This window comes from Rana temporaria, chromosome 5 (assembly GCF_905171775.1).
Source record: "Rana temporaria chromosome 5, aRanTem1.1, whole genome shotgun sequence".
Lineage (NCBI taxonomy): Eukaryota > Metazoa > Chordata > Amphibia > Anura > Ranidae > Rana > Rana temporaria.
This window is the reverse complement of record NC_053493.1, coordinates 13,140,009-13,152,703: the sequence shown is the minus strand read 5'-3', so window position 1 is coordinate 13,152,703 and position 12,695 is coordinate 13,140,009. Positions and strand designations below refer to the sequence as shown.

The following is a 12,695-nucleotide window of genomic DNA, read 5'->3' as shown; positions in this document are numbered from 1 at the left end:
TAATTATTCACTTTAAACAGTGCATTGAGATGATGGTTCTGTGTAAATTAAAGGGGTTGTAAAGGTTCAAATATTATTATTTTTTTTAAAACAAACCTGTCATACTTACCTCCACTGTGCAGTTCGTTTTGCACAGTGGCCTCAATCGTCCTCTTCTGGGGTCCCACGACGGCTCTCGCGGCTCCTCCCCGCAAGAGCTAACCCCCTCCGGGAATGTCTCTCCTGAGGGGGTTAGCTTGCGGGCGCACTCCCGTGCTATACAATCAGCATACATAGCCGCCAATTGTATGACTCGGCTCTGCCTACCGGCGGCCACGTCATTGGATTTGATTGACAGCAGCAGGAGCCAATGGCTGCGCTGCTATCGATCTAGCCACTGAAGAGCCAACAAGAGCTGGGGAAAGCAATGCGGGATCGCGCCCACAGAGATTCGGGGCTCAGGTAAGTAAAACGGGGGCTCAGGGGGGCCGGTGACTGTAAGGTGTTTTTTCACCTTAATGCATAAGATGCATTAAAGCGGGAGTTCACCCATTTATTAAAAATTTTTTGTTCTCCCCTTAGATTCCTGCTCGTTCGGTCTAGGGGAATCGGCTATTTGTATTAAAATATGAGCAGTACTTACCCGTTTTCGAGCTGCATCTTCTTCCGTCGCTTCCGGGTATGGGTCTTCGGGAGCGGGCGTTCCTTCTTGATTGACAGGCTTCCGAGCGGCTTCCGACGGTCGCATCCATCGCGTCACTCGTAGCCGAAAGAAGCCGAACGTCGGTGCGGCTCTATACTGCGCCTGCGCACCGACGTTCGGCTTCTTTCGGAAAATCGTGACGCGATGGATGCGACCGTCGGAAGCCTCTCGGAAGACTGTCAATCAAGAAGGAACGCCCATTCCCGCAGCCCATACCCGGAAGCGACGGAGAGGATGCATCTCGTAAACGGGTAAGTACTGCACATATTTTAAAACAAATAGCCGATTCCCCTAGAGAAAACGAGCATCCAGCTATGGGGAAAAAGTGCCCTCTAAGGGTGAACCCCCGCTTTAAGGTGAAAAAACACAAAGCTTTACAACCCCTTTAATTAATAATAATCAATGATTGTATATTTTATATGCATTAAGATTTGTGTTTGAATTAATTATCACTATTACTCTTGCCTTTGTTTTCAGCGCTCGCTGATGTGCTACAAATCCATCCTGGTGATGAGGTCGATTCCGGAGCTTCTGAATGGAAAGCAGGAGAGTACGTCATTGGGCGTGCCACGGCATTTAGTGGAATGCAGCAGTTCTTCTAGTAGTAGCGGTTCCTCTTCCGATAATGAGAGCGATGTCAGCCCTACCGCCAGGGACTGTAACCCTTCTCTGGAATTGCACTTGTCTATTTTCAAAATGTCTGAAAAAGACGGCCTTCAACAGCCATCCACCCCCAAACCTGAAATGGACAAAGACACCAAATGCATACCTCAAGAAGAAGAAAATATGGAGAGCAAAGATGTAACGGTTCATGACACCTCTCCGATGATTGGAACTAAAAGAGAGCATGATAAGGCTTCTGGGTTGAGCGAAAGCCAAGAAGATCTGAAAGATGATGAAAAAATGTTGGTTCATTCCGTAGAAACGTCACCAGGAGTTCTACCGTTGTACAGAGCTGCAACTATCGAAGTTGGCGGCCTAGCTTCCAAAAAAGCCAAAACCGGGTCTTTTATTAGAGGGACTTCGGCAGACAGCGCTTTACTGATTCCAAGAGGAGCCGAAAAACCATCATTAGTTTGTGTACCAAGGCAGAGTATCATAAATAGCACTTTTTACAACCAGGCTGGTGAAGGACATGGTACAGCTCCCAGAGATGCCACATCAAAGGATAAAGACTTCATCAAGCACAGGGAACGAGCACGTAGGAGTTTAATGAAAGCCGGTTACTCACAAAAAATTTTGAGTGGATTACGGGAGCCGTTGTTGGAGCAATTTGCAATGGAGCAGGGAATACTGTCTCAGGATTCCTCCCAGATGGACCAAATGGGCTCCCTGAAAAAATCAGCATCTTTTGACCTGGCAAAAGTATCGTTAAGGTCTTCCTTTAAAGTTTCCAGCAGAAGTCGTTCCCTGGATGACAACAGATCAAGACCCTTGAGTGTTTACAAAGGAACGGTTGTGGAAGAGAAAGATCACATTTCCACAAAAACGTCAAGAGATGCACTTAACAAATCGGATACCGCCATCACGAAACCGCATTCTGAAGAGTACTGGACTGCACCTCCGAAGGTAACTTCAACGCAGAGGCCTCTTTCAGCACCACCTTCCGATAGAGAAAATACCATTATCGCAGTGTTCCATCAACAACCTTTACAAGATAACGCTGAATGTAGAGCAAAGTCATCGTCTGCCGTGCTGGGAGGAGAAGAAAGTACAATAATCGCTTTTATTAAGCCAAAACAAATTACAGAGTCGGAATCGGTAGCAAAAACTTCCTCAGTGGTGATAAAAGATACAGATGTATGTCCAACACCTCAATCTCCAAGAAAAGCCTCTCAAGAAAAGGAGCAGCCTACAGATTTACAAACTGGAGTGAAGTTTACCGTCCACACAACCTCCCGGAGAAATGAATTCCTTGTCTCCGATGCTCCAGTAGAAAGGATACCTGATAGAGTTAATAAATTCTTCCCAAAAGACGAGGAGGGAGAAGAAGTGACTAAGATTTGTGAAGGACAAATCCAGCTTGTTCACTTTAGGGAAGACAATTCAAGACTAGCAGTGATACACCAAGGTGCTGGAGACATTTTATCCTTATCAAAGGACATCACAATCCAAGAAGTTGCAGAATGTCCCACAGTGATGATGCAACCAGAACCTGTGCTGGATTCAGTCTTTCCAGACAGAACTCCAACGGAATTAGTTATCCCAGACAGACCTGATCATGAACACAAATTAAAGCCATGCGTAGACCAAACGTTTGAGAGAGACGCCAATTTCTTTGTTTCTTTGGCTCAAACATTAGAAAGTGGAATAACTGTTCTGGGAGATAGCATGCAAATTCCCGGCAAAGACTTGCCGTTTTCGGCATATACCGACGATCAATGTGCCACTATAGATGAACTTGTTGGTGAGATGTCTTCTTTGTCCGAAGAGATGGAGGTGTTGGTCAACGAACAAAGGGAAACAAGCCAAGTAGACCCAACTTTTCCATCCTTAGTTGATCAAACCAAGGAACCACCAGAACTGCAAGATGTTGGAAATTTCAGGGGAGAGTTGCAAGCCATGGAAACAGAGCCCAGTCCTTTGGACGAACCTATAAAAGAACCACCAATTGTATCAATCTCACAGTGCAGCTATTATGAATCTCTATCTCAGGCTCGAGTGTCACCTGCACCCCTTGAACACTTTGAAGAGTTCACCGTAGAAAGTTGCAGTTCTAGCAAAACCTTTATTTCTCATTCTGATAGCTCCGGGACAGGGAGGAGGTCTGATAACTTCTCTGACTTGGAGGAAACTGGACGCCATTCAGAAGTATCGCTTGTGGAGATTGGAGGGATCCATCGTGATGCATCTTCAAATGATTCCAACAAAATGAAGCTGGTTCCATTTGATTTGGAATCTACTCATCTCAACGATTTTTATGATATTTTAACGTTTCAGCAACACTTTACCACTGAAAAAAATTCACAGCCCGCAAAAGACCTTAGCGAAGCGGCAATGGAAACCTCAGTGAAAGGAGCAGCAAAGGACACAAAGACTGCTATTCCCCTACAACCATTGCAGCCCTCTGATCCTGGCAAGACTGCACTGAAGGAGCGCAAATCCTCCAGGAAACGCATTAAACTCTTCCGACATAATGGAAAGTCGGAGACGAAATCCTCAGAGTCCAGTCTGAAACAGAAAGTCAAAGCTTCGGTTGCTAACATTTCGCGAATCATCAAAAAAAGGCAAGGGAATGGAAAAGATGGTGAGTTACATAAGTAGGCCGTCTATGAATTAAAGGGCTAGTGTGGGCAAGGGCTAGAGCAGGGGTGTCCAAACTTTTTTCAAAGAGGGCCAGATTTGATGAAGTGAACATGTGTGAGGGCCGACCATTTTTCCTGACACTCTTTGAACCTAATGCCGCGTACACACCATCACTTTATGTGATGAAAAAAAATGACGTTTTTAAAAACGTCACTTTAATTGACTGTGTGTGGGGGAAAACGTCGTTTTATGTCTTGTAAAAAACGACCAAAAAAAATTGAAGCATGCTTCAATTTTATGTGTCGTTTTTCAAAAGTGCACTTTTTACTTCACAGAAATTGACCGTGTGTAGCAAAAAACGTCGTTTTCTAAGACGTTTTTTCATCCACGCATGCCCAGAAGCTACTTATGAAGCAAGCTTCAATGGTAAAACGTGGTGGAACGTAACCTCACTTTGCAAGAACATTGTGAGAAAACGATGGTGTGTAGGCAACTTCGTCTTTGAAAATTTAAGTTTCAAAAACGTCATTTTTTACTTCACAGAAAGTGTCGTTTTTTTTTATCACATAAAGTGATGGTGTGTACGGGGCATTAGTGTGTTTGTCCAAGCACTAATACACGGCCCAACAAGAATTCTCTATAAAAGAACTGTGAACCAAAATAAGGGTCAGTGCCCATCAATATAGCCCAATCAGTGCCCATCTTCAGCCTCACCAGTGCCATGAATGCAGCCTCACCAGTGTCATCAGTGTAGCCTAATCGATGCCCATCTGCAGCCTCGAAGGGGACAGGGAGGCGGACGGGACGATAAGATTACATACAGGACTCCTGTTTACTCGTTGGCCTCTTTAATACAAAGTCCCGCCTCCTTTGATAGACAGAACAGTCGTCCAATGGCAGCCCAGGAGATGGGACTTCCTATTAGAGGCCGCAGAGTAAACCAGAGATTCTCCTGTATGTAATCTGCCAGCACTCATCCCATCCCCTCTCTGTATCCTCCGAGGCACCAATAAACACAGGTATATATCTTTTGTGGGGATTCGTTGAGGGCCACAGAAGATATATATATATATATCCAAATTACCGGTGGGGCCGCTTGAAACCGGAACGCGGGCTGCAATTGGCCGGACTTTGGACATGCCTGGGCTAGAGTCTCTGCAGGGTTATGTCAGATCAGGAAGTGATGGAAAATCTCTCCATTGGGGACACATAAAAAAAATATATGCAGCTTTTGTACAGTTAGGCCACTTTCACACGGGGCGGATCAGTAATGATCCGCCCCGTGAACCTCCGCTTGCTCAGCGGGGATCGCTCCGTTGATCCCCGCTGAGCTGGCGGATGACAGGGCAGTCCCCTCACACTGTGCAGGGACCGCTCTGTCTTTTCTCCGCTCTCCCCTATGGGGGGGATCGGATGAACAGGGACCGTCTGTCCGTGTTCACCCAATCCGATCCACCAGACAGATGAAAAAGTAGGTTTTTCCTCCGTCACACTTTGGCGGATCGGAACGGGTCAGATGTCATCGGGCATGTCACCGCTGACATCCGTGGCTCCATAGAGGATCACGGAGCTCCCGTTCAGGTCCGCCTAAAAAACTGGCAGGCGGACCTGAACGGGCCACCCGTGTGAAAGAGCCCTAAGGAAGAATTAGAACTTGTCACAATGTTTTTATTGCTGTCAATACTTATCCAGAAAAATAGAAGAATGATGGTGAAAAAAAGCCCAAGTGGTCTATTAAGTCTGCCCAGGTGGTTGTCCCAGGTACGTCCACACCCCATATTTCTTGTTCAGATGTCACAGAGACAGGATCAGGGGCTGACTGACGACCTTTGGCCCAGGGGGCAAGTACATCCCAGAGGCCCAAGGTGCAGCGACTCGGCCCCCCTCCCAATCTCCCTCTTCCCTGCCTCCTCCCAACTCCAATCCCAGGCTGAAGTTCCGCTCCAGGTGTTTTGCTCACCGGGCTCACTGGCCTGGCCTGGGGATGAGAGCCTCCAGTAGGGTATATATAACCGGCCTCTGCTCGGACACGGCATACACAATCCCTGCCGGGTGGGGGGGGTCGGATTCTCCTTCTAATCCCCTTGTGGAGGCTTCCATTTGTAGATGGACATTTTATGGTTACACAACCTATCACATTGCTACAATCTTTTTATATGGACTATAAACCGAAGGACTTATGAATAAATGGTTGTGGAACGAATCATCTGAGTTCCCATTATTTCTTATGGGGAAATTCGCTTTGATATACAAGTGCTTTGGATTACAAGCATGTTTCGGGAACAGTGGCGGCTGGTGCTCCAAATTTTTTTTGGGGGGGGGAACAAAAAAAAATAAAAAAATTGCAGCCTCACTGTGCCCATCAAATGAGGCCACTGTGCCATCAATTGTCACAACTGTGCCATGCCATCAAACGCAGCCACTGTGCCCCTCAATTGTCGCCACTGTGCCCATTGTTGCCACTGTGCATGTCACTGTGCCCTTTAATTGTTGCCACTGTGCCCATTGTCACCACTGTGCCCTTTGTCACCACTGTACCCATTGATGTCACTGTGCATGTCACTGTGCCCTTTAATTGATGCCACTGTGCCCTTTGTCGCCTCTGTGCCCACTGTCGACGCTGTGCCCTGTAAAATGCACTTACCTTTCTGCTTCCACGTCCCTCAATGTCTTCTCCCGCCCTCGATGACGCTTCAGCCAATCAGGTTACCGATAACCAGAATCGGTGAACCTGATTGGCTGAGACGGCCGTCAGTCTTATCCAAGGGACGCAGCCCCCGTACGTTCCGAGGATAAGACATCCGGGAGCCGAGGGCTGTACTCGGAAAGCCTATCAGAGGCGCTGGCTCTGATAGGCACTTCCGCACAGCCAACCAGCTGCCGTTATTCAGGTAGCCGACGCCCTATGTCCGGCCACCTGAATAGACCAGCGTCAGCTGGCAACAATAACATACATTCATGCAATGCATGAATGTATGTTATTTGCGAGAGACAGAGGGGGCGGTGCTGCAGAATGTGATTCTTAAAGTCTTAAAGGGCCCGTTTTTTTTTTCTCTTTTTTTTGGGCCGCCACTGTTCAGGAACGAATTATGCTCGCAATCCAAAGTTTTACTGTACTTACCTAAAGGTGCAAAACCGTCAGGCTTAGTTCATAACCGTCATGTTCAGAGCACTGATCTGCTGTATTAGCTGGCAGTCCATCTGATATAAGGTAGCACAGCATTGTATTATCAATTGAATGTGATTTCTGATTGACAATAACTGCTTTTAGCCACAGGCACATCTGAAGTCCATAAAGTCCCTGCACCTGAACAAGCCGCTACCATCGGAGTATCTGTGCCACCCAAGAAGAAAGGACTGTCCTCCTTCAGACTCCCCTCCCTTTCAGGAAAGGAGAAAGGTAATAATGGCGGTACTCCAAATGCTCTGTATAGGGTTACTATGGTGTATAAAAAATTCTAAACATTGGGGGCCGGATTCAGAAAGGAGATACGGTGGCATATCTCCAGATACGCCGACGTAATTTAAAATGTGCGCCATCGCATCTTTACGCCGATTCACAAAGCTAGATACTCCTGAAAACATGGCTTCAGCCGTCCGACGTAACTTGCCTACCCCGGCGTATCGTTGGCGCATAGTTACGCTGGACGCATTCGGCGTTCCCATAAAAAAATATGCAAATGAGTAAGATACGCCGATTCACGAACGTAGTTGCGCCCGGCGTATCAATATACGTCGTTTACGTAAGGCGTCTGACCGGCGTAAAGTTACCCCTGCTATATGTTAAGTATGGACGTCGGACGTTTTACGTCGTTTGCGTAAGTCGTCCGTGAATGGGGCTGGGCGTAGGTAACGTTCACGTCGACTAAGCATTGAGCGAGCGTAATTTACTTTGAAAATTCGACGTGATACTGAGCATGCGCCATTCGTTAAGCGCGTCATTTATGTGGGGTCACGAATCATTTACATACAACACGCCCCCTACCAGCCTAGCTTACGCCGGCCCATTTACACTACGCCACCGTAACTTAGAGCGCAAGTTCTTTCTGAATACGGGACCTGCCGCTCTAAGTTACGGCGGCGTAGTGTATCTGAGAAATACGCTGATTGGCTACACTGAGACCATACAGACCTGAAATATGTCAGAGTGATGAAGCCATGTACAGATAATTTTCCTGTTTATTATCATTTCTCTATCTTTGCAGCACCGGCTTTTGTGGAGGAACTGACAGACCAGACGGTGGTGGTGGGTCACTTGGTGACATTATCCTGTAGAACGGCGCAGTCGGTGACCAACGTAGAATGGTTTAAAGGTGAACTAAATTTCTAGTTTGGAAGCCATTCTGTCTGTGTGAAACAACAATAAAAAAAATCACCTTTCATTAAAACTTACAGCCAGAGGCGGCTCTCTAATTAGGCAAATTAGGCGGTCGCCTAAGGCCGCGCACCCACAGGGGCCTCGCGACCACCTAATTTGCCGAATTAAAAAGCTAGAGGTGGGTAGGAATAGCAACACCCGGGTGACTGGAGGACGGGGTGAGTATACAGGGCTTCGAATGGACTCCATTCATCTCCCCCTTGGGACAGGGACCCCCTTCATCTCCCATGAGGGGGGGGGGGCACTGAGAAAAAGTGTCCCGACACCAACACTGAAAACACGCTGACGCCAGTGCTGAGAAAGAGTGCACCGACACCAGCACTTTAAGGCTCTTAATATATGCAATTTATGCAGTTAATTTTTATGGCTTTAATTTTTTCCATTACGGGCGTGAGTGGGGGCCTCAAGTTACGCCTAAGGCCACACACAGCCTAGAGCCACCTCTGCTTAAAGCTGAGGTTTAGTCTGCTTATATTTTTTGCCTCCCGTGGTTCCTCCCTCCCCCCTCGAGATCCCGCCAGTAACAATACTTCCTGTTTGCTAAACCCCCAGCAGCCTTCCACATGTGCTCTAGACATGTGCAATTAGTAGTGTTGAGCAGAATACGCCATATTCGATTTCGCGATATATCTCGAATATATAGTCGAATATTCGAGATATATTCGCTAAATTCGAATATTCGTGATATTTTATCGAAATGAAATGATTGCGAATTTTCGCTATTGCGAATGCGAAAATAATTGCGAATTTTCGATAACTGCGGTAGGAGCACTCTGATTGGCTCAGAATATTCTTGATATTTTTTCGAAATTTCGCAAAATGCGAATGCGATATTTACTGCGCAATTTCGACAAATGCTGTAGGAGCACTCTGATTGGCTCAGAATATTCGTGATATTTTACAATAGAAAATAAAAAGTGTTTTGCATTGGTGGTGATTCTTTACTCTATCCATCTGTCACAGCCGTTTGTCAATCAAACACCTTGAAGATTGAACACGTTCATGCTGCATGCTTTGGACTTTTTTTCACTTCACATATCAAAGACATTTTTATGAAAGATTATTTTTCTATTATTGGGACTATATTTCTTTATATATTTGTTTCACTGTGTATTTCACAAGTTATTTGCGCTTGCTTATTTTATAATTTGCCCACATGTCTTGTCACTAGACATATTTTTTATTCTTGTAGAGCGACTCCATTTTCTGTCTTGTATTAATTTATGTTGTATAACATTTTTGAGTTGCTGCTGTATTCTCCCCTTTTTTAAGGTATGCGCAATTTTTTCCTTCTTACAAAAAAAAATAATATCAAACATACAAATATTAATAACAGAAACATACACAAAGCCCCCCCCCTTTTGCATCAGAGACAATCAGAGTTCTCCTACCACAGTTATCGAAAATTCGCAATCATTTTCGCATTCGCAATAGCGAAAATTCGCAATTTTTTTTTTTTTTAATTCGGCAACATAAAAGGATCACCTCAGCTTAGCTACTCGGCCCAGGGTCTCTAATCATACCAGCAATGCTTTTAGACGTCGATAGGATGTGATCTGTTTTAAAAATAAAATTGAAAAAATGCGAATATTCCGAATCGCGAATATTCACCGCGAAATTCGAAATATATCGCGAATACTCGAATATGCCATATTCGAGCCGAATATTCGCAATACGAATATTCGTGAGCAGCACTAGCAATTAGCTTTGTGCCGAATTAGTTTTTTTAATGAATTTTGAGAAATTTGTAAATATAAGAATAACGAAGACCTTTAATGAATATTCGTGAATTCGTAAATACGTAAATTTGGAAATTCGAAAATTTGGAAATACGGAAATTCGTAAAATTGAAAATTTGGAAATACGGAAATTCGTAAATACGGAAATAAGTAAATTTGGAAATACGTAGATTCGAAAATTCGTAAATACGGAAATTCGTAAATATGGAAATACATAAATACGGAAATAAGTAAATTCGAAAATTCGTAAATACGCAAATTTGAAAATGCGTAAATATGTAAATATGTCAATTCGAAAATACGTAAATTCGTAAATACGTAAATTTGAAAATTTGTAAATACGGAAATTCGAAAATTTTGAAAAACGGAAATTCGTAAATTTGAAAATACGGAAATTCGTAAATACGGAAATAAGTAAATTTGGAAATACGTAGATTCGAAAATTCGTAAATACGGAAATAAGTAAATTTGGAAATACGTAGATTCGAAAATTCGTAAATAAGGAAATAAGTAAATTTGGAAATACGTAGATTCGAAAATTCGTAAATACGGAAATTTGTAAATTTGGAAATACATAAATACGTAAATAAGTAAATTCGTAAATTCAAAAATGCGTAAATACGTAAATATGTAAATTCGAAAATTCATAAATACGTAAATATGTAAATTCGAAAATTTGTAAATATGTAAATTCTAACATTCATAAATATGTAAATTAGAAAATTCATAAATACGTAAATATGTAAATTAGAAAATTCATAAATACGTAAATATGTAAATTTGAAAATTCGTAAATACGTAAATATGTAAATTAGAAAATGCGTAAATATTTAAATTCTAAAATTCGTAAATATGTAAATTCAAAAATTTGTAAATACGTAAATATGTAAATTTGAAAATTTGTAAACTCGTAAATACGTAAATTAGAAAATATCGTAAATCTGAAAATAGGAACGAAAATTTAAAAGAACGAAAATCTAAAAATGTGAAGAATTTCTGGATTTTCAGATCCTCGGATTTTAGAATTTATGGCCCGGATTCTCGTAGAGCAGCGCTTAGTTATGCCGGTGTAGCGTATCAGATATACGCTACGCCGACGTATAGCAGAGTGGCGAGCACAGTATTCACAAAGCACTCGCTCCCAACGTTGCGCCGGCGTAACGTAAATTCCTCGGCGTAAGCCGGCCTAATTCAAAGTAGGTGGAAGGTGGGCGTAATCCATTGAGATGAAGCGTGACCCCATGCAAATGATGGGGCGAACGAACGGCGCATGTGCCGTCCCGTGGACGCATCCCAGTATGCATGCGTCAGAATCACGTCGGAAATACTCCATAAGATACGCCGAATCACTGCCTACGACGTGACGTAACCTACGCCCTGCCCTATTCACGTACTACTACGTAAACGACGACGGCTGTTCCCTGGTCCATACCTTAACATGACTTACCCCTGCTTTATGAGGCTTAACTTTACGCCGGACGTACGACTTTCGTAAACAGCGTATATTAATGCGCCGGGCGCAAGTACGTTCGTTAATCGGCGTATCTCACTCGTTTGCATATGGGAATCAAATTTCCCATATGCCTCCAGCGTAAATATGCGCCCAAGATACGCCGGCGTAGGCAAGTTACGTCGGTCGTAAGAAGCCTATTTTCAGGCATATCTAGTTCTATGGGCACAGCGCACTGATACGACGGCGCATCGTTACACTTACGCGGCGTATCTCGAGATACGTCGGCGTAAGTGCTACGTGAATCCGGGCCTATGAATTTTGGAATTTACAAATTTTTTAATTTACGAATTTCGATTATAACGAATGACATGCAATTGTCAGTTGAAGTAGCGCAGTGCCGTATCGCAAAAAATGGCCTGGTCAGTGAGGGGGATAAATCTTCTGGCGGTCAAGGGGTTAATCAGGCTTTATCTGTTGGGAGTCCAGGGAAGCAGGCGACGCGTTTCAATGTGTAGAGGTTCTCAAGGCTTGAGAAAGAGACCCTATACCTCGAAACACATTCCCTCCTGCATGGGATGAAGATTTTTTTTTTTTTCAATTTTACTGGGCAATGTGTTATTTAACCACTTAACGCCCGCCGCGCACCTATTTACGTCCACAGAATGGCACGTACAGGCAGATGGGCGTATATATACGTCCTTGCCTTCTAGCGGGTGGGGGTCCGATCGGGACCCCCCCCCGCTGCGTGCGGCGGTCGGGTTCCATCGGGGAGCGATCCGGGATGACGGCGCGGCTATTCGTTTATAGCCGCTCCATCGCGATCGCTCCCCGGAGCTGAAGAACGGGGAGAGCCGTATGTAAACACGGCTTCCCCGTGCTTCACTGTGGTGGCTGCATCGATCGAGTGATCCCTTTTATAGGGAGACTCGATCGATGACGTCAGACCTACAGCCACACCCCCCTACAGTTGTAAACACACACTAAGTGAACCCTAACTCCTTCAGCGCCCCCTGTGGTTAACTCCCAAACTGCAACTGTAATTTTCACAATAAACAATGCAATTTAAATGCATTTTTTGCTGTGAAAATGACAATGGTCCCAAAAATGTGTCAAAATTGTCCGATGTGTCCGCCATAATGTCGCAGTCACGAAAAAAATCGCTGATCGCCGCCAATAGTAGTAAAAAAATGTTTTTTT

At 44.3% G+C, this 12,695-nt stretch overlaps 1 protein-coding gene across 1 annotated transcript in view; it reads left to right on the top strand.

Moving 5' to 3' along the window:
• OBSCN (obscurin, cytoskeletal calmodulin and titin-interacting RhoGEF) overlaps positions 1–12,695 on the top strand; it is a 640,872-nt gene that overhangs the window by 601,933 nt on the left and 26,244 nt on the right. The window contains exons 115-117 of the mRNA XM_040354276.1: positions 1,160–3,929; positions 7,200–7,328; positions 8,134–8,241. Coding sequence (XP_040210210.1) covers positions 1,160–3,929; positions 7,200–7,328; positions 8,134–8,241 — 3,007 coding nt within the window. The remainder of the gene's footprint in view (positions 1–1,159; positions 3,930–7,199; positions 7,329–8,133; positions 8,242–12,695) is intronic.